The 25182-nt window shown below is 42.4% G+C and overlaps 1 protein-coding gene across 1 annotated transcript in view; it reads left to right on the top strand.

Moving 5' to 3' along the window:
- Positions 1-25182, top strand: part of AKAP13 (A-kinase anchoring protein 13) — a gene marked incomplete at its 5' end in the record, with an annotated part of 147991 nt that overhangs the window by 8343 nt on the left and 114466 nt on the right. Inside the window, 2 exons of the mRNA XM_080626491.1 lie at positions 8864-9011; positions 19119-19415. Of these exons, the coding sequence (XP_080482617.1) occupies positions 8864-9011; positions 19119-19415 (445 nt within the window). The remainder of the gene's footprint in view (positions 1-8863; positions 9012-19118; positions 19416-25182) is intronic.

The following is a 25182-nucleotide window of genomic DNA, read 5'->3' as shown; positions in this document are numbered from 1 at the left end:
CATCATATGTACTTTATCTTCCAGGAACTGTGACTGTCTCCGCCTCTCTGGTGCCAAGAGAATAGCTGCATTTCTGTTAGTCACTGAATACATTCAGGCTGCCCGCTATTTCTCCCAAGCACAACAATTCTGTTGTTATTGCTACATGAGTAATTACCAGGAAATGCTATCAATCACTGAAACAGCTGGTAATAAAATTGCCTGGTTCAGTTCTCTAAGTGTAGTAAAGAACAGATGGGGCTTTAGGATGTGGCCATCAATTTGGATGTGTTTTATAGGAATTGATTATAGCAGTTTCTCAGAAAAACTCGTAACAGTAAGATCAGTATTTATGGAAAGGGGATGGTACTGGAGGGGATATTCTGCCATAGAGAAATTCCTTCATCTTGTCTTCATGTGGTGGCACTACACGGAGATTTGCATAGTTTAGAGGGCAGTCCCCGGTGTGTTACTGCTTGTGTACCTCCATTCCTCCTCCTTCTCTGTACCAGAGCCATGCGGAGCTTGAACTGGAAGAAATCAGGGGTTACTGTCAATACTTGCTTATTCAGGCCATGGTGACTGAGAACAGCAGGCACAGAATGTTTTCAATGAATGGTCTAACACTAAACTGCCCAAATAAATGAAAGAAAATAATTATTTTCACTCTACTGCCAATTTCAGACTAACAGTAAAATTATAGCAGTTTCTCCCTAGATACTTGTATATAAAAGAAATAGTGAATGGCACTTTTCCAATCTTTCTATTTTTTTCTTTAACTTTGATTTTTCCTGTTAATTTTGTTGTTAGTTTTATCACTTCTTCCTGAGTGCTAAAAATGATTGGACATGACCTTGGCTGTGTAGTTTTGTGAAGGCTGTCTGCATAGCACAGCGCAGCAGTGACTTGATGCACTAAGCATGCTCTGAATAAGTGTTGGTAACAGAAGTGCTGTAGAGCAGTGATACAGCTATTAACAGCCCAATCTAATAACCTCTCTGGCTCCGCGTAGCAAAGTGGTAGGTCATGAAGATGTACCTGTAAAGATCACTTGTGTCTCTTTGCCATTAACAAGATCCTGTTATTTGATGTGTTTTTCTGTTGTGGAGATCTCCTACAAGGTGTCTGAGTTAATATGTATGTGATACTTGCTACAGCATCTTGACACTCTGTAAAGGTTCATCTGTGAGCTGTGATTGATTTGGAGACTGACAGGGACATGCTCTGTTAAAGGATGTGAGCTGCTAGCAATGGATTTCCTCGAGTGTACCCATTTCTGCAGGAGTTTGTGTTGCTTGCATTGGTTTAGGGTAGGAAGCCTACCCCTTGCTCTCCTCAGACCATTTATCTCTTTGCAAATAAGCCCTGCTGCAGGATTAGATGCTGGAGTGGCCTTGGACATGGTGTGGCTGTGAGATTGTGTTGATAACTTAGCTATAATGATGCTGTCTTTGCAGACAGGCAAGTCAAGGGCATCCACGCTGTGTTTTGAGCACAGGTCACGCTCAGGATGGATCTGTGGGAGACAGCTTGGTCCTGGAGGCATCAGTTCAGGGCTCCTTATCATAGATGTCTGTCTTTTCCCACATTTCCTTCTATCCAAAGAGTTAACTAAATGCTCTTTTGACTCTGTATTCCTACTTTGCACCCTACTTTATCCATCAGTGTGCTAAGATAATCTTATTCTTGGACCAAATTCTCTCTCCCCTTTGGGGGAAGAAAGTGGTGAAGAAAGTAATTTTGCATCTACCTTAGTGTTTCAGTCGTGGCTCTGTGGCTGCCATTGGAAGAGGAGATCATTTGGCTTAGTGCAGCATTAATGAAATATGGAAGATATCACCCTGAGTTGCTGTGTGAGCTGACAAAAAAGCAAGTACCATCATTCTGCTCTTTTGGTGGCCTCTGGCAAAACACAACTTTCTACAGTAGTATTTTCCTAAGGGTAAGAGGCTGCTTTGCAAAATCTGTCTTTCTCATCACAGAGGGGCTCAGTATCCATGCTGTTAGCCTGAAACCTTTTGCTGGCAGAAATAATAGTATTGCTTTTAATTTAAAAAGGAAATAAAGTTACGGTTGGAGATTGATGTTTTTATTTTCTAGACCATTGGAGTCATTCTTGTCATCTTTTGTGGTTGGTTATCTTAATTTAAGACAAAAAAAAAATCTCTGCTTTATGCTCCTTTAAGATCAAGGAGTTTGAAGTCATTGACTATGAAAACGGACCCATATCTGCCCCAAAATTGGCAGCTTGCCATCCTGTTTATTTCTGGAGTCTCTCCCTGGAGCTTTTATCTGCAGGAGGTTGCAGCACTCCACCCTGAACGACATCCATCTTTCCCCACGCTCCTGACCCAGGTCACTGCCTTTATCAAGGGGGATATCTCCAGGCGAGCAGGGATATCTAGGGCTGCTCATGTTCAGGCAGATTTCACAGCCCTACCTTTGTTTCTGGGACTGGAGCTCTGCAGAACAGACTGTGTTTGATGTGATTTCTTTCTTCCCTGAATGCTGCTCTGAGTCAATACGTACCTGTGAAACTGAGGATGTCTGTAATGACTGCTTTTATCTCCCTGTACCATTTACCTCCTCCCACAGTCCGTTTCTTTCATATACATGTGCTGGGAGCTCCAGGGTAAATGGCCACATCTGCAAAAGGGCATGGATGGTTCAAGCTGTGGCCTTGCAGCCTCTAGGAGCAAAGTACCAGGAGGCAATTTAGAAACCCTGTTAATGTTCCCATGAGAGAAAATGTGCTCCAGAGGTCCACTGAAAAACTCACGCCATGCTAAGGTAGGGAGGGAAGGGGACTTAGCTGGATGTTTTGAAGGTAGGACCCATCCCTAGATTCTACCTTTCAGGGTTTTGCTACTCCCATGCTTCTATTAACCAGGGAATAGCAGTCTGGAAGAGTTTGCTGGATGTAGGTTATTTCCTTGCCATGGGAAAAGAGCATCACTTGGATTTATGAGCCAGCAATGATGGCCCTTGATGCCTGTAGCACAGCTGACCAGCCGGAGTGCTTAGACCTAGAGAAACAGGGACTCAAGCCTTTCTCAATCCAAAGGGTTATTCCAGGGGATGAGAGCACTGCCATGTTTGCTCTAAAAATAGTTGCCCAAACCCGCATCTCCATTTGCAGTTAGGAGCTCCTGTGGCTGCGCCTGGTTTTGTTCTGCATGAAAACGTCCATGTGCTGCGGGTGTCATTTCCAGATGTGCCTCTCCAGAGGGTTAAACACGTTTGCACCAACCCAAACTAACCTTAGATGGGAGGGATCTTCCAAGATACTCAGCTGACACAGGGACACTGGGAGCAAAAGCTTAGCTGTTGATCATGTGTAGTGGCAGAGGTAAATGGTAATGGATCATTGAACACCTAAACAATTATGATTTACCTTCTTTAATGCAGGATGACTTCTGCTGCATTTTCTAAAGCTGCCTTGCAGTTGCCTTTTTCATTCTCTGGCTGATCTCAGAGTGTTCTGCAGCTCTCAATTTGAGATGTAATTGTCTCAGCTTCCCCTTTGAGTTTTTTTTCTAACTTAATTATTGTCAATCCTGCATGCTGTCCAAGGAGAATGTCGTATGATTGAAAAGGCGGCTTTTCCTTTAAAAGCCATTGGAATGAAAAGTACTTGGTGTGTTTGAGCCATTTCATTGATGGGGAAACTCAAAGTGCAGGGATGTGAGAGGACTTGCCTCCTGCTGTAATTACAGCCTGATCTGTGTACTCTGTGTCAAGCACTAGCTCGACAGCAAGTCAAATTCCATCTAAAACTGAATAAATAGAGATATCAATGAGCATGGATTTCTTGAAGGTAGAGGAAGAAACCACAAGTGTGATTTTGTACTGTCCTGGATACAGTGCCACTCTCTTGGAGCTATTTAGAGCTTTCTGAAGAGGTGGCGGGGGGGGAGAAAGTGTTTCAAAAGCCTGTTTCTCCTTTTGTGTCCCAGCATAATGCAACAAGCAATGACCCAACAAGCATCTGATTCATTTTATGAATAGCGGAAACAAAACAAAACTTGTTACAGTGGCAAGTTAAATTTACTCATCTAATCCAGCCTTTTTAATGAAGCATCATAATGATGATGTCTACAGCAGCTCTTAGAAGAAAATACATTGAGAGGCAGGTTTCTTTCCTTGCATCTGAATCTCTAATTCATGGACTTTCCATCAGTAGGATTGCACTTGCCATGTTCTTCCTGCATGAAAAACCAGGCAGAGATGGCAGTGGTCATCAGCAACAATTCTGCTTTTTTTGTGTAGAGCAAATCCTGGTGGTTAGTGTGTTCTCATTAAAAGCAGAAGGCTCAAGTAATGCTGTCTAATATATGCTTCATTTTCATAAGTATTTTTAGACTGTGTGTGCGTGGGGAGGCCAGAGTTGGGTTGTTGGTGGGTTAGGTAATGTACTTCAAAATTCCCACTATGACCCATGGGGGGAAACCCAGCTTAGAAATCACATGCTTCAGCTATAAAAATCCAGCTTGGCTTTTTTTGGGTGGTTTTGGTGGGGTTTTTTTTAGTGTTTTGGGTGTTTTTTTAGAAACTTTAAAATTTGATAGCCAGCATGCTAAGAATACTTTTTTCCCCTTTGTAGTCCATTGTAGAGAAGTGCACATATCAGTTCTACCTGCTGCTGGTAGAACTGATATGATGCCTGGTACCCCAATCCCAGACGGATTTCCAGAGCCTGAAGTGGAAAAGAAAGATGTCTTTACATGCTTAAAACAATTATTTCTTTATGGAAGGTGGATGGTATTTTTGAGTTAATAACATAAGTGATCTTAATTCTTTGGAGCTTAAGGTTTTTTGCTTCATCATCACTTCCAAATAATGCTGAGGCCATTTATTAAGGGGAAAAAAAAGCCTTTGAAGGTAAATAGTTCGTTGTAACAGGCACAGAAACCAAGTCTGAGAAAGAAGAAATGATTACTCAGTTGCTTGAGCTTTGCCTTCACATAATCCGCGTGCCTTTAACTGCAGCACTGGAAAAATAAATACCTAAAAAGGTGGAATTGTCCTAATGCCATGAAAATCTGCTGACAAACAGGTGTGTTGTCAATCTGGTGTTGGGGTTTAGACCTAGTAACACCATTTGGCTTTTTTAGGGATAATTGTATTTCTGCTGCCCTGACTAAGCCTAAGGTTCAGAGACGTGCCACTCTCAAATCCCTTTCTGAATTGTTTTATAGTAGTTTAAAGCCCAAGGTCAGGCTTGGCTTTCCAGTGCTTCCATCCATCCCTTGGCAAAGCAAACCTGCTTTCTCCTTTGGTTTGAGGAAGGGAATATAGTTAAAGAACCACATCCACCTTCTTTATGTCCCATGTCAGCTCTCTGAAACCAGAGATTTTCAGATCTGAACGAGGGAGAGGGTGACCTCTTTCATGAATGGACCGAAATGGAATGTTTTCATTTCCAATGGGCTTTAAGCCAAGTAAATATTAGTCGATCCAAACTAGTTTTGAAATTAAATTATTCTTATTTGTTGGAGCATTCCAGAGAATAGCTTTGATCTGTCTGTACTTTCACCAAAGGGATATTGGCAGGCTGGCCTCCCATTTCTAGCCATTCGGGATGAAAGAAGGGTTATAATAACCACCTTGTGTGGCAGTGATGCTGAACAGATGACATTTTTTGGACAATATTAAATGAATAAAGGTAAACATACTTCAATTAAAATGTTTTGGGAGGCTGAATGCAATAGGGCTGTTGGAAAGACTTCTGTGTGGGTTGGAGGAATTTGTCTGCATTTGCAATTGATTTTCTTTAACTCCAGAAACGTTGGAAAGAAAAAGGTTTGTTCTGTACGTTATTTCCTTTCCAAATAAATGTGATTTGAATATAACTTTTAAAAATCAAATTAAAATAGGCAGTAGACAACAACATTGTTAATAAAAGGGAAGTGGAGAATGTGTGTTGAAGGAGAACAGTCTTATTTAGTGCTTTGCTCTGTGCTTCGGGAGTCTCGGATCACATCATGCACAGTGAGCTGTACCAGGCACAGTACAACCTGTAAGGAAACTGAAGCCCACAAGAATTAGGTGGCACATTCTTGATCTTGTTGAAGGTATTGGAAGACAACTTAAAACTTCAAGTAAAAAGAAAACAAAAGAACATGCTCAGTTATAATATAGATATTGAGTGTTCCACTTCAGTCTTTTGCTGTAGTGTTCTCCAGAAGCAGGGGAGGAGGGAGCAAGGTGTGGGAGACCATCCCACCATAAAGTGCTACTTGGACACAGCTGAAGAGCCTCTTAACCTGATATCAGTTGATGATAATTTGTGCTCCCCTCGGCTTAGTAATTGTAATAAACTGAATTAACATGCAAAGAGTGGTACAATGTGGTGGGAAAGGATGGCTGGAGGTCATCTGGTCTGACCACCCTCCAAAGCAGGGCCACCTTCAAAATTAGGTCAGGTATATATATGTTCTATCTATATCTATTTATCTATCTGTCTGTCACTTCTATATAAGAAATTCAGCTATCATGATTAAAATCCTGGCTTAGACAAATTTCAGGTTACACGGTACCTCTGGTGTTGAGGTTTCTTATGTGTATTTGCGTGGGGTTTTGTCAATAACAAAATATATAAATTAGGCTTTGCAATAATGCTGCAAATTAAATTGCTTTTCCTTGAAATGTGACAAGTTCACATGGACAGATGTGAGCCTTCTCACGTGGACCTTGTGCGGGTTGGCTTTAGTTTCACCAGAACTGAACTTGATTTCTGAGTTAAATGAAAGAAAACTCTCCTCTACCAGATACCTCTTTAAACAATCAGCCCTGTTGATGGGCATCCTGAAATGTTACCTGCATTTCAAGTCCGTTTAAGTACTTTATATGTTCATGCCTTAAGGGAGAAACAGCTTGAACAAAGAGGGATGTAAAAACCAAAGCACAAAGGATTTGTGGGTTAAAGCTCCAGCTTTTGTTTTTTTGAACATCCGCTGAAAACTGGATCCATTTGCTTGAAATGGAATATTTAGTTTCCAACTCAGCATGTGAACTGGTCATGCTTGAATTTAAAGCTTGATTTATTTCTTTTTGCACCTGTTTTCATTCTAACGCTGACTATAGACAAGATACGTTACATAGCGGCTTTCTCCCCAGCTGGGAGTCTGGTCTGATATTATCACGTGAGACCTTCCTAAAATGTACATCTGTAACTGCAGCCTCTGGAAACACAAACTACACTTACTGCTTCATTTATCTGTTTGGCATTCTTGGTTTTCTTTCTTGTGTCTCATAATCCTGACCCATATATTTCTTCTTAATACCAAGGGCTGGTTGTGCACTGCACTGCAAAACCTTGTTTCTATCAAAACAATGTGCAGATCTGCCCCTGGCAAGAGGTCCCAGACAGGCCAGATCAGAGAACTGGACATGAACTTGGAGGAGGAATCTGTAATGGGGTGTAAAAGGAGCTGAGATGAGGGAGAACAAGGGGAGACGGAGCGTGGGAAGTGATGCTTACACGCATTGGTGTACAGGAGGGCTTGGAAGCCTGGGATTTTTCTGCAGTAGTGTGTGACAAAGAGAAGGGATGAACTGAGCGAGCTCAAGAGGAAGGTTTTGAATGAATCTACATGTGTATTCTGTTGGATATACAAATTAGAGTTATGCAATCTGCAATAATAATAATAAAACATCATTTCCAGATTTGCGGCCTTAACCATATGCTTAATGGGGTGGTGGCAGAGAGCTGGCTAATGCAGCTGCAGCGTAAAACTGGGGCATCCAACTGGTTTTGATCTTGATGGAAAAGGGGCAGAAGGTCATGTTGCAGCCTGTTGTTCTCAGTGTTGTAGTTTATATAATTCCTCAGGCAGATAAATGATGTATGGTGAGATCAAATGGAAATGCTCCATTTAGTCCTGTACTAACTGCAAGCCATCCTCTTTCTTTATTTTCCCTTCCTCATGGAAAATGGGAGGATATTGGAGGATATTGCTCCTGTTCTTGTCCATGCAGGCGGATGAATTGCAGGTATATTTACTGTATCCTGTGCTGGGTTAACTGCAATAACCATGTGTGTCCTTCAGGAATGTCATTTGCTTGCAGCAAAGATGAGTAAAATGATGGAATATACCGAGATACTGAAACAAATCCTCCCTAAACCAAAGCAGGAGCGTTCAGCCAACATATCATGACAGGTTTCTTTTCAGGGCTTGAAGAACTGCTGTCTTTGAGAGTGTAAGGAGCTTTTCACCAAGGTGCGAGCTTATAGATGAGTGAGAAGAGATACCACTGTCTGTACAGCCAGCTATTGGGTTTTTTTTGTAAGGATAGGCAGAGGAAATCTGGCATATGAAACTTCCTTATCTTTGTGTGTGTTTATGGATGATGGATACGATGTGCTCAGTGGTTAAGTTGGCTACACTGGAGCTATCGGCACAGGGGCTATCTTGGACAGGGGAAATGTGAACACTCAAGCAAGATTTAGAGAATTTGTTAAAATTTCTGACAACAGAGGCAATTTTAGACCGCTGCCCCATTCTGTTGTTTTAGGTATGCATATATAGGGAGATATGTATATACATGTGTGTATGTGTATAAAAACCCTCTGTGTGGGGTGTGTGCTTATGACTTGGTGTGATTTCACCATACAAAGTTACTATTTGGAATATACCCTTGAGATTTCTACACATCTCTTCCCAGAGCTGCCTTCAGCGTATTTTTTAGCTGGTTGGCTGTCTGGGATGCTGAGAAGCATGTGAAGGATGACTTGAATATGTGAAAATTAGGATGGAGCTAAGTTGTGTGAAAGGAGCGTACAAACAGGGAGCGGGAGCCTTGTCGGGAGAGAAGTTCTATTTTATATGGTGCTGTTCTTGCACGTGTAAACCTAACCTTGTTTCTTGTCCTTTTTTTCTAGGGTGACTCTGTAATTACAGTGCAGCTGACTGAGGAAGATAAAGTTGAAGATGATGTAGTTTTTTACTTGGTCTTCACTGGGTCAACTGTCCAACACTGCACAAGCACAAGGAAGATAAATCCTGGGAGTCTGGAGACCATTTCACCTGGTAAACAATTGCCTTTCTTTGCATATCCGTGTATCAGTCTATGAAATTTGGTTCATTCAAGTGGATTTCAGCATCATGCTGTTTTCTTGATTGTCTTTTTGCTCATTTTCACATTCATAGAGAGTAGAATGTGTGGTTTGCATGACTGCTTTTGCCTCTTGAAATTCTCTCACTTGATTTCGCTGGAATTGCATGACTGAGATTGCAATTATTTAATGTGTAACTATGGGATTCCATTATAGAAAATACGCAGTTAAATTTACACATTAAGCAAGCTTTTAAATGCAAGCAAGGTAATGGAAGACACGTTTGCCAGGTTAAGGATGCTATTATCCAAATGCTGTATAGCATTGTAAGTCCTAGCTACGCTTAGGATCTGCTCTGCTTGACTCAGTGAGGTTTTTGCTGTAGACCAGGTGAAATACAACCCTTTTCCCTTAAATCAGAGCCAACACAGACTTTCTGAAGCTTTTGCAGTGGCAGGCAGTGATGATGCTTGGTGCCATCCCTCCAGCATACCCAGTTCAGATGGGGTGGGTTGTCACATTAAAGCCCACCGCTCTCTTTAAGCCATTGACTACTGACAAAACAAAACAGATCGGTGCAGCATTTCCCTTTGGTGACTTCAGGACCGTGGGAATGAGCGTGTTCCAGGCTGCAGTCCTTACCATTAACCTTTCATTCTGACTTGTTGCTATGCAGCACATTGATACTAGTGTGAGAAAAATGCCTGACATTTTCACTGTACACAGTATAGCTTCAGCAATAAAGTGTGTTTCTTAGGTTTGCCTTTTATCAGTCTTGTAACTATTGTTTTATGAGAGATTCCTGTGGATTGAAATTTGGGCTAAGGAGTTTTTCCTTCTGGAATGAGTGGCTAAAAGCAGGCCACTGTATTTTTTTCATTTCCTCTTCTTTTTGTGCTGTTTGGGTTGTTAGTTGGCTTGGGAAGAGAAGTCTTTTTATGGTTACTGACGACCAGAGCCCCATGCAATCAATCAGATTAGTGCTTATTTTCTCCCAGAGGAGGGAGAAGAAGAGGTGACTCCTTCCCTGCTTTTGTGTGGCAGGCACAGGGCTCTGCCAGCCCCACTTGCAATGACCTCACCTCCCCTCGGGACCATGGCTGCGTCGCCAAGAAAGGAACTGAAAAACTTCAGTGTTCCCCTTCAGCTTGTGCGGGAACCGGGATTTCCGGGCAGGAGCAATGCTTTCTTATCACCACTGGCCCTGACATCCTTGGAGAAGCAGTGGATGTGGCTGCCAGGCAGTACCTGGGATGATGCTCTGGGCTCTGCCTGTTCTGCTAGCCCAGCTCCAAGTACAACTGAGTCACTTGGGAGGGCTCCCTCAGGCTCCTTTATTCGCTGTTAGTGGGAAATCAGACTCCATTCATGATTCAAAGGGAAAGGAGAGAATTGCTTTCAATTGTTCCTTTAGTTATAATGGCTTTTTTATTTTGGAGTCATGATCTTGTGGTGTGGGATGCTAGATAGGGGTGGGTGCTGTCCCAAAATACAGCTCATATCAGACAAACATTTAACAGACCTTTTGGGGAGAGGTAGTCCCATTTCTGCTAGATTGCACTGTCTGGAGCCATGGTGCAAGGAGAAAGGTGAGATCTCAGATGTAAAGTAACCGTTTGGGTAACATTCTCTTCTGTATTCATACCTTGGTTTGGAGGAACTAGCTGAGAAAGGGACTTCAGTGGTGAAGGAATTGATGGGGAGGAGAAAAAGGGGGAAAAAAGGCAATCTGTTTGATGTCTTCCACTGGCACCAATGCATTTGTTCAGTGTTGCTTCAGCACTGACTGCTCTGATTTCAGCAAGAGCATGACTTATTTCAGCCCAGCTCTTCCTCCTCCTCCTCCTTCCTGACCTCAACAGTGAATCTATAATCATGTGTTTACACTGTATATTCGGCCAGTTGCCTTGGAGATGGTTGTGGTGACTCAGCTGGCGTTATTTGACCTCGCAGCAAGATTAGCCATGAACAAGAGACACTGTGTGGGAGACCAGCCCTTGTTTAAACATCCAGGCCCAGGCGTCAGCAAGTGCTCTGCAAGGAAACTCTTGTAAGCAGGTTTTAGCCAAAACTCATCCTTCACTTCCAGCTTTGAGCATCTTTAGTTTGTCCCTGCAATGTGAGATGTGTTGCACATTCCTGGGAGTGCAGCCACTGCTTGGGGATGGCTCAGGTGGATGAAGGAAGGGCTGATTCACTTAAGAGCACACTGAGCCTCTCTGCCTGCCTTGAACCTCCTCTGCTTCACTTCTGAGCTTGGAGGCCTCATCCTCATCCCAAGTCCTCAGTTTCATATGGTCCCCGGGAGACTTGAGGTGAAGTCCATCATGGGCTTGATTGAAAGGAGTAACGGTAATGCTGTTAAAGCTAATGCAAGAACAAAACCAGATTTTAAATGTCTTTTGTCTTGACTTTGTCAGTAGTTTTGGTGATATATGGAGGCGTAAAAAATAGAAACAGAAGTGATTTGATTACATTTGCTGCCAAAATGAAGTCAAATGTTTTAGCAAAGCTTTCAAAGGAAATCCCATTAAAAAAAACCCTCAACAACATAAGGTGGTTTTAGATGAGAAATTAAAGAAAACGGAATGTAAATACCTCCTACATCTCCATTGTGTGTGAAAATCCTCTGTATGCTGAAAGACTTTACCTAAATAAAAGCTTACAACTCTGCAGAGTCAAACGTCTGCTGCGTTTTGCATAATTACTGGAGCAATCTGCCTCTCATGCTGTCTTTATCATCAGCCTTAAACACTGAATATATATAGTGAACAGTACTGTTCAAATGTGAGCTTTTATATCTGTACATAATAAAAGAAAGGAATTCTCGTTGTAAATTTGTGGGAGCAGCTTTTCTTTAGCTGAAGATGTGGCTAAATGTAGATTCAGCAGGCACTCAAAGGGCAAAACACCTGTATTTCTGCACTTGCTCTGAGGGATAGGATGGGGTGGTTGCAACTGTTGGGAATGGGTGGCCCCACTATTGACTAGGTTACTTTGAGGGAAGTAATTTCAACTCGTAAGAAACAGATTTACATCTGAGCTGATCTGTCATAACTTAAGGTATCAAAGTATGCTACTGAGATACAAGAATTAGGCAGGAGATGATGCTGTGTTGTGCTCTCAGTAACTTTTGCCAGCCTAAGGACAAACCAGGTTACATCGTCCAACTAAGCTTCTGTTTGCCTTTGGGAAAATGAACCAAAACCTTACTTAACTATTGCTTTACTGACACTGTTGCAGTACTTAGATTTCTAAATGATGTGGTTCAAATTCTCCATAACTGGAGTTTTCCTCTGTACCAGAGGCACTCTGTCCTGCAGAACAATTTGAAACTCTGTCTCATCAGACATCACGTTAAGGTCAGTTGGCATAGCAGGCAGATGTGTAATGGCACTAGATATTGCTTGAGTTTGGGTATCATTAGGTACTGGAAAACATACCAAAGGTCCAAGCAGGGAAGGATGCAGAGAGATGTATAAGGACAGGTTGGACAGGGCTTTGAGCAACTTGGTCTAGTAGGGGTTGGAACTAGATGAGCTCTACGGCCCCTTCCAACCCAAACCATTCTATGATATCAGCTCTGCTGCTATGCCTAGACTGTTGTTGCTCATGAACTAGTACTGTTGGGGATGGATGTGTCCACTTATGTCATGGATGCATCGTCCTACTTCGTGTTGGTCATAAACCGAGCTTTTCAGCAAGTCCTTATTACTGTAGTAACTGACACTATTATAGTCTTTAGTATGTCTTTTTTCTTCTCAACATCTCTGCAGGGTAGGGAGGGTAGCTGAGACACTGAATGGCTGAGCAGATTGCATGTGGTAATGTAGGAAGTCTGTGTTAAAGTAGGTAAGTGAAACTTCATTGCAGGGCAGCAGCCTCATTGCCTGCATCTGCTTTTCCCCCACTGGAAAAGAAAAACAACTAATAATTAAAAGCCTCGTATCATGATCCAGCAAACAGACCAACAAAAGGAACATCCTCATCCCTGTCCACGAGTTAAAAACCCTGACCACAGCCTGCTGTGGGCAGTGGATGCATCTCGGTGTTGGGACACTGTTGGGCATGTGTGGGAGAACATTCTTGCAGGAGAAAGCTCACAAGGCTGATGTGCTGGGAGCTCGAGTATTTGTGTAGTGTGTCTAGTGCAGGTTTGTGTGCCATTGCGATAATGGCCGTGGTATTGAGCACAGAGTTGGCTTTGCATATAAAGACTGGTGTGTGGTGAGTGGGAGTTGCAGGAGAGCTCAGTGGAGGGAACCTGAAATGAAATTTCAAGCAGGGAGAGGCAGTCCAGTGCGGTAAATCCAGAGCTGCAGCAGCTCCTAAACAAGTGAAGGGTAAGAAATACCCTGTCTATGAGCCAAGTCACTGAAACAGTGAGGTAATTTTGCGTGTCCTGTTGCAATGTGTTGTTCTGCTCTGAGCCTTTGCTCTGTCATAACTAAATCTCTTCTCTCTTGTTGGTCGATATTAGAAGGTGCAGGATTCTTGTGCAGGTTTCCAAGGAGAGGAGGAACAAAATGAGAGGCAGAAGAAGGGCCTGAGACTGTGTCTGCTGGTAGCTGATTGCCAACAGTTTCTACAGGGCTGAAATACTCATGTTTACTCCAAATGCTTTGACTCACTGAGAGCTTTCTCTCCATGCTTAAGCTAAGGTGGAGGAGCAAGACCAGTTTTTAACTTGTTCTTAATCCCATAGATCTCCGGGGTTTGCTTCTTGTGTTTTGTTTCTGTTCTTTTCCTCTTTACTTTCTTCCTGCTAGTTAAAAGCATAGACTAAAATGAATTCCAATTAGCTTGGAAATATCTTCATTTTAAACTTTAAGTGTGAAATCCTTTACATATGTTTATGCTTCATTCTCGTCTGTGTTTTCCCTTAAGAAACCAAGTCTTCATAGAAAAATCTGTATTTCATGAATGGCAATCTTCGTACTGGTAGACCAAAAGGGTAAACAAGTTTCATAACAAGTGACCACTTGGCAATACCAGTTGTGGATTTGAAAATACTCTTAAATTATGAAACAAAAAACCCCCCTAAAATAGAATAAAACAGCATAGCCAAGAAGGGTTTTTGCAGTCCATCCTCTTTGGTGTGCTTAATTACTCTAGGCAGTGTATAAAAAGGAAATGATGCCAGTACTAGATGACATCAGTCACAGGAAAAAGTGATTGAATCTGTATTGAAATTAAGATGTTATGTGTGGGGTCTTATACTTCTATAGGTTTTCAGGCCATCTGCTGTTTAAAGGGCCATATAAAAATCTTCCTACACTCCCAAACTTAATAACCAAGGGTTTAAAAGGAAAAACAAAGCCTCCTGTCTACTGCTGCTGCTGTGCCTGTGTATTTCATAGTGTTTCCTGTGTTGCAAGAGTGGATACAATAACTGTGCAAATTTCACAAGCGCATGTCAAATATAGGCTCTGATTTTCAGCACCAGAATTCGGGATTTCTAAAGCAGAAAAGAAGCACTTTTCAAATGGCCACAGGAGATCCCTTAGCTTCCCTGTCCGCAAGCCAGTAGATGGCAACATCTCTTGGTTGAAAATCCAAGATACTCCATGTGATTCACCATGTCTTTTGGCTGGCTTTCCTGTCCTGCTTGAATCTCTTTATAAGACTTCTTTCAACCCAGCTCCACCGTGGTAACACAGAGGGTGCAATTAGCACTGGAGTCCTTAGTCACCTACTAGGCAAACCCAAACATGTGCTTCCAGCAGGGCTTTAAATAGCTGCCCAGGCTGGGGGCCCATTGTTTGATAGCTCAAATGTGAATTCTGAAAATAGGAGGTTTGGGCAGGATTTCCACTTTTAGAGGAGTAGGAAATGAAATCATCTTTTATTAAAGCTCTGTGTTAGGGGTGTTTTGTCTTCGTGTGTGCCTTGTTTAATGAGAAAAGCTCTGAAAAGTTCTGTTGCTGCCCTTTTAACCACACCCCACATCAAAGCTATAGGTACCAATTAGGCAGACATGTCTAAGGCCATACATTAACTTGCTACTAATGACTTACAACTCCACTTTTTCTCCTGCTCATTGTTTTGCATTGTTATCGTGTAGAGGAGGCAGTGTTATCATACTGATGCATCTCATTTCTTCGAGCATAAGTACAGAGAGACAAGAACTCCATATCTCCATTTCTTGTTGTTGTGTCCTCCTCAAAGCAAGCTTCAGTGGCCCAGTAGAGAAATTCTTTACTTGAAGAGTTGTGGTCTCATTTCAAATAGTTCTTAAAGTGTAGTTTTATGTGAAGATGAGGGTTTTGCTTTATCACAACAGAAGCAGCCACTGAGCCCATCTCTGCATTGACTGAAATGTTGGTTTAATTTCTGTATTGTTCCAGCAATATGTTGGCACTTCCCAGAACAGCTCCGAGCAGTGAATTGTTTCCAGGCTAAATTTAGAGGAACTAAGGAGCAGAAAGAGAAATGGGGTAAAATGCAATGGAGGAAGAATTAAGGGGTGGGTTATTTGATTCTCAATCACAGTTAAGCCAGCGTATAAATGACCTAATTTTGTACTGTGGAATAAAAATGTACAAAGAGAAGCATAGATAGCCACACACATGACAATCACTATTTCATCATTTGCTTCTTATTGCTCTTCTTGCCAAAGGGCCTGATTTCTGGAGGAGACTGAAGGCACTCACGAGGGGTGCTGGGCAGCATCATGAACCTGATCATGTTGTAAAGTGCAGGGATTTCTCTTCCTTCTGTGGGTGCACTCATCTGTGTGATTTATTCACATAACACGTTTCCAGCCTACCAAATGCAAACCTTTATCAATAGGTTCATTGTTCTTCCTGACACACCCAGGTGTGTTTTTCCTTTTTAATGAGTCAGGTATTTTTGTGCTCCACTTCTGGGGAAGGTATATGAGGGAGTCACAGCAGTGACAATCACAGTCGATTGTGCTGATTGTTGGTGTTTCACCTGTGTTAGGAGAAAGCCCTGCTATCTACCACCCAGAGCAGAAAGGAGATGATCAAGAGCAAAAGTGTCTGTTCTGGCACTGCCTGAAGCTCTTTGTGATCCTGGGCAAGTTACTTAACATTGTAAAAACAGATTAGAGCTCGTTTTACAGATGGTAACTGTTTATCTCCCAAGAGTGCCAGAAAGCTTAGCTCACTTTTGCTAAAGCTCTGGGAAAAAGGGCTGTTGAAGTTCAGATATTAGTTTGGGCGAAGGAAGCAATGGACTTTGATCTGGAGAGAAGCATTGCCCCTCCAACAGTTCCTTCAGAAGGTTCGTGTACGGGGGACATGTTTGCTTACATCGTTCCCGCAGTAGTTTCAAAGCAGGGGGGCAGAGACCTCTTGAGCAATCTTTTTGGTATTGGCTGTGCTTGTTGCTTACTGGCTCCTCGTCCGTTTGAACTGTTTGCCAAAAGTCACAACCTGTCCCAGATTCTGACCCCCCCGAGCCTGACATCTTCACAGATGTAAGGAGGGAGAACATCAAAGCATTGAAAGCAGTTGCCCTTTCGAAGAACATTCCCCAGGGTTTAGCACGATGCTTGTTTGATCCTATTAGATGAAGATGGATCGCCAGCTCTGTCACTTCCCTTTCAAAGCTGTTCTCAGTATCTGGGCGAGTTTCACAAGAGCCATCGCTGGCTTCAGATCAGGACATGGGCTTTTTATCATCTCTCCTTGTGTTGCATTGAACAGTTGCGTAGCTTTGCTTAATTTTGGGGCTGGTGTTTACCATCCACTCCATCCAAGGGAACTTCGTGTACATCCATGATGTCCTGGTTTAAGGAGACCATGTGTCTTGACATAGGTTTCTCTAGTTGTTGTTAACGATGCAGGAGCTTTTGCTGTCCAACTGAAGAGTTGTTTGGCTTCATGACAAAGAAGTGACTGTCCCAAAGTGTATTTCTGTAGCTGCTCACAGGCCTTGTTTGCCTTCTGCTTCAATCCCAGAAGTCCTCTGGGCTTTCTGTCAGAGTAGCCATATTCTAGATTAGTTTGCAGATGGGTTTCTTATGGGAATAGACAGAAAACGGTTTAAAAACAGAAATCAAAGGCTTACCTTTTCTCATGCTATTCAGGAGCCTTTTATTATATTTATTTAACTCTGCATTCTAACAACCTTCCACTGCTTTGCATTAGGGAGAACCAAGTTTGCAGCACTTGAGTCAGTCCTGCAGTGTGCCATGACCTTCTTCACAGCCTGCATCTAACTTGCTGCTTTTGTGGAGGCTATAAACTTACTGAGTTTTACCCACTGCTTATTCTGATGTTCTTAGGGAGATGAGCAAAGCAAGAAGTGTAGGGAGAGGGCTGCAGAGTTCTGAACTGCATTAAAGGCAAGTTCCCCCAAAGTTGTACCATCTCCCTTCAGCATTTGAGGCTTCTACTCTGAGGGCAAGTGGACTCTGTGAATGGGTTTCATGTGGGTCTGCTGAGTTCCCTGCCCATCCTATTGACTGGAGATGTATTAGAATGCATGTGCAATATTTGAGAACAGTAGAATGAAGTCATGAAATCCCAGAATGGTTAGGGTCATCTTACCCTTATCCTTCTTTATAACATCAGTAATAGTAAATCTGTTCCTTCAGCTTTCACATCATCCTTTTGCTAATAGATGCCTAGTGCTGAAAGGAAACAAGTTTTCTCACCTTTCAGCTTCGGAGCCTTCTGGTTATAGTGAGCTGTTCCAGCAACATCCATGTGCATTTTCCTCCCCTTCTACGCTTGCCTTTGATACCCTTCCAGCTGTATTTGCTCTCCCTAAGAAGCCCCACAGTCTCGTCTCTGACAATTTTGGTGCTACCCACAGCGTCCTAATAGCAGTTTCGACCTTTCAATTAACTTCAGGATCGCCTCTTTCAGCAGACAAAACCTATATAGACGCCAAGAGCCTCCGAACAGCTTTGGAAGTTTGGCTGAAAGACCATGAAGATTAGAGACATATTTTTCCTTTTGTCAGGGAAATCAACAGCAAAGGGCCTCGGCACAAGAAGGAAACTTTCCCACTGACCACAAATAGGAGCTCAAAGTGAATTTTCAAGCCTTTAAAAATACAAAATGACAATTTATTTAATTAAGCAGGGTTCCATGAATGTAGTAGTATGCTGAGGTCATGGGCAAAAAGAAGCTTTTCCAGTAATTAGTGCAGGGTCCATGCTGTTCTGGCAGAAACAGCCATGACGTCAGTCCGAGACTGGAACAAGAAACTGCTGCACGGTGAACTTGAAACACAAACCTTATTATTGAAGGGGCATGTCTGACAATTACAAGGGCTGGTTGTGTTGAGCACAGAGAATATTCTTCCTAATTTAAACATCGCAAAAAGATGTTGTGGGTTTATTTTATTTCTCTTACTGGTTTCCGAGTCAAGGAAATCACTGCTATGCCAGAGCATCCTTACTCCTCTTTCCCCTGCCCTAAACAAGCAAACAAACAAGCTTATAGTTATCAAATCTCCAACCTTCTTGTTTTGTAAAGATGGAAAGTGGCCATTTCCATGGTTTTATTTAGCAGAAGCAGCTCTGTTTTTGTTTTGTCATGTGAACCCAAGCAAAGGGCAGGTGCAGTGGTGAAGGTGGGAGCTGAGGGCAAGCACAAGGCGTGCCTGGGCAGGTTGTGCTTTTGTAGCCATTTAGGTCTTTGTTTTAGGTTAAATTGTGATGTTTTCAGTAGAAGCCAAGTGTTGTGACAGCATTTGGAGTGCGTAGTTTTGCAGCACTTGGATTCTAGTTTCTGGTGAGTTACTGGAGTCCTGTGGAGCTGGAAGAGTAAAGTTTGACCATATTCTATAATCTGGCTTTTGGTATGTGAGTGAATTACTTACCGCTCTTGAGATGACTTGTCACTGATCAAAGGTTGCCTGGTCAGGTAAGGGTGGTTTATATTTCTTGGTTTATAGTGTGACAGAGAAGAGGTAACACATCTGTTCTTTTAAAAGTCTATAAGAAATATTTCTGATACATATAAATTCGCAAGATAGCGTTTAATAACTTGCTTTTACCTGATTTGATGTAAAGACTGTGTGTCAGAGGAGTTGCTCAGTTGTGTTTCTTCAATGCATGCATCTGTTCTTTCTTACCATTTCCTTTGGCTTTCCCTTGCAGGCCATGACTGCTGTGAGACAGTGAAGGTGGCACTTTGCGCCTCTCGAGAAGGTCACCCCGTTCTGGTTGTGGCAGAAGAGAGTTTCCAGTTTGTCCAGGATGAAGCCTATGACGCTGCCCAGTTTCTGGCCACCTGTGCTGGCAACCAGCAGGCACTAAACTTCACCCGGTTCTTGGACCGGTCAAGACCACCCGCTGCAGATGTGGACTTCTTGGATGAGAAAGTGGCTTTGGCCTTTCGACACCTGAAACTGCCGGCAGAATGGAACGTGCTGGGAGCGGACCAGTCCCTGACCGGTGAGGACCTTTAGGGCACATGTGAGACTGATGGGCTGGGAGACAGGTAAAGAGCCTTGTAGAAGGGGTTTCCTGCTTTGGGCACCCTCCACATGCCTTTCAAAAGGTGTGTTGGTCTCTGTGCTTGGAGGTGGGATGTGATGTGCAGCAGCGTGCAACTGCTACATCGGCATCCTATGCTTTGCGCTTCAGCCACCTTAAAATACATGAGGCATGATGTTTTCTCTGTGTCTTCTCTTACAAGAAGCTGTTGTAAATGATTGGTACAGTACTTTAACATATACCTAGAAGGGCTTTTTTTGTGTGCGTGTTATGCAGTGGTATTTGTAACAGCATCACGCTTCTGAGATTTCCTGAAACAAACCTGTGTGTAGGAAGTCTGATGCTTTGGAAATACTATCCTTGTCCCACAGATTTGTCGCTTTTGAGAAGTGTTGGGTTTATAGCACAGGTGCAAAGCAACTGTAATGTGTAAAATAAATCTGACTTTCCTTGGAGAAGTTGGGGCTGTGCCCCTCAGGATTGGGATTGCATCGCTGGTTGCACACCGGCTGGGCAAACACAGGCATTCCCCAAAATGAGCCTGCATGATTTTGAAGGTAAAAGAAGGTGAAGGTGGGAAAACCTGACCCTTAACCACAGCAGTGAGGGCTACTGAATGCTGTTAATAAACCCCAAGGCTGGCCCTAAGTCTCTGGTGACTGCTGAAGCAGAAGTACTGAGGTGTTTGGGATGCTGTGGCATGTCTGTGTCCTTGGAGTTCTGCAGTTTTTTGTTGCAGAGGAGTTTAAGGGAGCATATTGAAAGACTGGGGAGCTATTTCCAGTGGGTACAAATCCATGCTGTGAATTTTCAGGGTACTTTGGCAAAGTTTCACTTCATGAGTGAGGCATCTTTTATCTTTTGTAGGATGCAATGGCATAAACACTTCAGTAGGATGGGATGGTGGCTTGCTTGGTGCAGGAGGTTCAGTTCTGCTCACTGCAACAGGCTTTTCTACAGAAGACTTCCCTGCTTTGTTTTTTACCAACTTGCTGACTGCTTTTGTAAATGTGAATACACAGACAGACACTCCCAGCGGTGTTAGCAGATGTTAAAGGATTTGATCATATTTAATGGTTTCTGGATAGAAATTCAGTTGCTGTCATATGTTTACAAGGAGATAAACGCTTGGTATTTTTTACACTGATGCTTTGTTTGTATTTAAACAAGCGGTGATTACGCAGACATTTCTGGTTTAAGAGATAAAAATCCAGTCAAAGTGATCTTAAGTCACTGAAAAATTTGATTGAAGCTCTCAGTTGTTGCTGATTTTGCAGGAAGGCTGAGATCCAGTTTCTGGTTTTGATTTTGATTATTTGGAAAGTCAGCACATAGAGAAAACAGGATGTAAGATTTACATTGATTTGCTCAGTGTGCATTTATGTACCTGGAAGTCGTGATCATGTGAGGCTCTGAATGCTAACGTCATGTAGAGCATCCGCTGTACCCACAGTGAAACTGGGGAACTCTGGAGTGCTGAGCCCTATAATGCTGAGTGTTTTAGCATCTTGTGATGAGGTTTTTGTAGACAGAAATGTAAAGAAATAAATACAATGACATTAAATGCAACTGTCGTCCAAGAACAGTGCTACAAACTGTTTCCTTGCAGCGAGTCCTTCCATAATAACTGGAAAAGGACAGTTTATTGATGTCTTTCTTTTCTGATCAGCTTTTTTTCTAAAGGCAGATTTATCTGGTAACTTTTTGCAGTGACATAATCATGTAAGGAGTTTGGGGGGATTTTTGTCATTGTGAAAGGAAAGATTTGCAAGTGTTGGCATCCTTTTGGTCTCAAAACTCTGTTTTGCTGTAGCAAGATGGAAGAGATCTTCCTCATTTATGACTGAGCTCTAGATTAGAAAAACCTCAGTGGTAAAACACAGTACCCCTGTACTGGTGCTTCTGGGTTAATTTGTGTGTGGGAGAGAGAAGAGCATAGCAAGGATTGAAACTGTGGGAGCAATTGGGCCAATTAAACATATTCTGTCCAGTGCTTCTCCAAGTGGGGCTGCGTCACTACCTATGAACAGCTATTCCAATTCATATTTCACATTTTGCTAAATGTCAGCACCAGATACTTCAAATAACCTTCTCAAAGGAGAAAATACTATAGAAATGAGAACAAAAGGAAATGTCAGATCCCTTCTTGAAAGATTCTGAGTTCTGCCTCTAAGCTGGCATGTCTCTATGGGCTCTTGTGGGTTGGAAACAAAACGCTGCTGTTTAGCAAAACCTCTGAACGCAGGAGCGAGCCGGGAGCCTCAGCCAGCTCGAGTGCTGCAGCTTGATGGGGAACTGCTGTTCTGAGATGGCTCTTGCTGTCAAGGACGTTTACAAGTTGTTGTTTTGAAGGACTGAAGTAGGAGTCTGGCTTTTATGAAAACAGTTACGAAGTAATGGCCTTTCTGCAGGCAGAAGCTGGGTAGATGATCCACCATCAAGCACAACTTTGTGCTGGTTTTGGGAGGGGGTGGCTCTATACAGAGGCTTCTCCTTGCTTTTACCTGCACCCCAGTCTTTGAGCGGGTACAGGGGGTTCAGTTCGTCACACACCCCAGAGGTCAGGGAAGCTGCTGAAATTAGCACCCTGTTCCATCTGCTGATGCTGTTTAATCTTTTGTGTCGGTGGGTGTGTGCAGTGCAGTATGTTGTTACGGTCCCTCCCACTGAGGAGGAGGCATGTAACACCCCATGTGCTCCTGGGTACCACGGACTGGTGGCCACATCAATAAATGATGTTCAGTGGTTTGCATTCATCCATGATTGTTTCTCATGTTGTTGCAGTGTCTTCTCCTATTCTCTTTCCTCACACATTAGTAAGTTTTGACTTTTTAGTATGGGAAAGTGCAGGATGACTGTGGACAAAGCTATGTGAAAATCACCTGCTTGCTTATGTTTTGGTTACCAAACCAAGGTCTTAATTCTTTAAGAGTTTGTCATTGCGCAAGATTAGAGGTATGGTATGGTCATATAGCATGTCCTTTCAGCTGCAGGTTAGAAATATCTCCACAATTACTGGAGACTGCTGGAGGACATCTGCAGACATTCCAGTGCCCTTGTTTTTTGCTTGTGTGTAACCTACTTAAGTTAGCTGTTGCTATCCGACAAGAGAAGTTTAGCATCAGTAATCTTAATCTCTTGAACACTAGGCTGTCTTTACATTTGTTCCTCTGTTATCTCTTTAAACATCATTTCCATTAAAACAAATTGAAAATAAAATGAGCCTTTTCTCCTGTTTTCATCAGGGCATTTTCAAAACCGCACTACGTCCATTCGCAGTAGTCTCATTTGCTTCACCCCTCGCTGTTCTAGAACAGGAAAGGCTTTTATTGCTTAAAAAGAAACTGACCCAAAATTAACTGCACTGAGCAGTATTGGTTAATCTAATCCTTCCAGTAATATTATTGTAGGTATTTGGTTAACATTGCTCAAACCCAAATATTTACTGATTTATATTACTCTGGTACAGCATAAAAGGTTGAATATGTTTGTGATCAAAAGTCTTTAGTTCTTCTCCCAAAATCCATTCAAAAAAAGTGGACTTGTTTGGACCTCAAAGATTTGAATGAACCCTTTGTGCCAAATTTAACACCACACTGTGGGTTTTATAGGATTGGGGCTTTGATGACAAGCTTTTTGTTCAGCAGCCAGCGGTGTGGAGCATGGTACCCAGCCTGGTCTCGCCATTGACAGTAACACTCAGGTGATGGAAAACAGTGGCTTCACATCATGAATCCTGATGGAAAAAGCAAGCTCAGAAAACAGAATGCTGTCTCTTAAAACATGTATCCGTGGTCTCACAGGTTTTCCTGCTTGCTTTTCTGTGAAAAGGTGATGCTGCTGCACAAATTCCTTGTTTCTTTGCCCTTCTGATTTGATCCCGATTTAACTTTAATAAGGCGTGTAGGTAACAATTCCATTATGGGTTATTTTCCCATATATATATATATGTAAAAGCTATTCTCTCAAACTTCTCATGACAGCTCACACAGGTAAAGAGTGTGTCTGAGAGCCCTTTGGTCAAGTATGCCCTCACCTCCTCCCTGCAGGCTGCACTCCTCATCACTTCTGTTCTGGGACAGTTTTATCCTTAGGGCTGTTCTCTTCCCCCAGCCATGCACTGTCCTTCTGCAGGAGGAGATTGCAGGTTCTTGCTCTTAATTATCTGGCCATCTGTATGAACTCAAGTGGCATCCACCGTTTCAGAATATCCATAATTAAGGATTACTCGTGTTACCATGGTATTCCAGACACAGCATTACTTTCAGGTGCTATGTCATTATGTCCATCTTAATTATTACAAGTGCACTCTAACATTCTAAAGAACATAGTTCTTACTGCTGTCAAAAGTAGGGTAATTTGCTGTTCTCAGTGGCATTTAAAGGCAGCTATTTAAATGGAACAGATTGTTACGCATTCATATCTAGAAATCAAAATGCAATATGTATTCTGAGGATCTATGCAGTGTAAATACAGGACTGTGATTTTTTTATTTTAAATGTCTGGAGAGAAAATAAGCTATCTGGAAAACCAGAGCACAGTATTTAGAGGTGTGAGTAATAAGTGTGGCTTGTTTGTGTTGCAGTGAGGGGGGAAAAGGCAGAGAAAGAATTAGGGAGGATCCAAGGCTCAGGTATGAAAAGCTTAGAGAGCTTGAGTTACCTAAATCCTTAACTAAATCCTTGCGTTGACTATCAGTAGTAAACAGGTCACTTTCAGAATATGTTTTAAGTAATAGTCTGACAAAGCCTTTGTGGGAACAGTGCGTTTGGTTTTGTCTTTAAAAGTAAGTGGTGAAACCCGGAGCTATGGTTCCAGTGTTGGTTGTGTGAGCTTTCTGAGGCGGTCCTTCCAGGAGCTGGTTAATGTTGGCAGAGGGTAGTGGTGATCAACCATATGGAGCCATTCCCCTGGGAGCCTGAGGAGAAGCAGTCCCTTTGATAGTCAGCCACAATTACCAACAGATACCCAGGAGACCATCTCATTAGATAAGACACTTAACAGCTCCTTAACTTCAGAAACACAGTTACTGATGTCTTGAATATGTACAGCTTCCCAGAAGTGCTGCGGAACAAACATCCATGTGCAGTAAATACTGCTTGAGAAATCAAACTCCCTGAGCTTACCAGATAGGTGTTTAGAGAGGGAAACGCTTTGCTCTGGCTTGAAATAGCCTGAATGGATTTGAGTTAGGTGTTTAATAACTTCACCTACAAAACCAGTAGGATTTCACTGTAAAGCACAAGTGTCACCATGATTAGAAGTCATTTGGGGTTTTTAACAGAAAGAGTGAATATCTGGAATAGAAACAAAATAGAAATAGAGAAAGTAACCCAAAAAATGCCTTATTTGAAAGAAAAAAGCCTGAAAAAAACTTTTAAAAGCTTTCAGAAGTAGTAGAAGGGAATCAGATTATTTGGAGCTAACACTTTTTTTTCCATGGGAGGATGTTAAAGATAAGCAGCTGATGATGTTTTTCAGATATAAAAGCTTTAATCTGTTCATCTGCTGCACTATTTCTAGTTTCTAGTTGAACCCTTTCAGTGTAAGGTTACAGGTATTCTTTTTGTTGGGTTTTATATCCTTTCCAAACTGCTGCTCACCCCCTTCTGTGCCCTCTGATAAAGGACCGTGTGGTATAAATGGGCATGAGCTTTTCTGTGCCAGCAGTGCCAAGTGGTCTTTTCAGCTGTAGCCCTTGATAAGATGCAAGGAATCTTTTCCA

This window comes from Psittacula echo (assembly GCF_963264785.1).
Source record: "Psittacula echo genome assembly, chromosome: 10".
Classification (NCBI taxonomy): Eukaryota; Metazoa; Chordata; class Aves; order Psittaciformes; family Psittacidae; genus Psittacula; species Psittacula echo.
The sequence above is the reverse complement of the archived record's forward strand: the minus strand, read 5'-3'. Positions and strand labels throughout refer to the sequence as shown.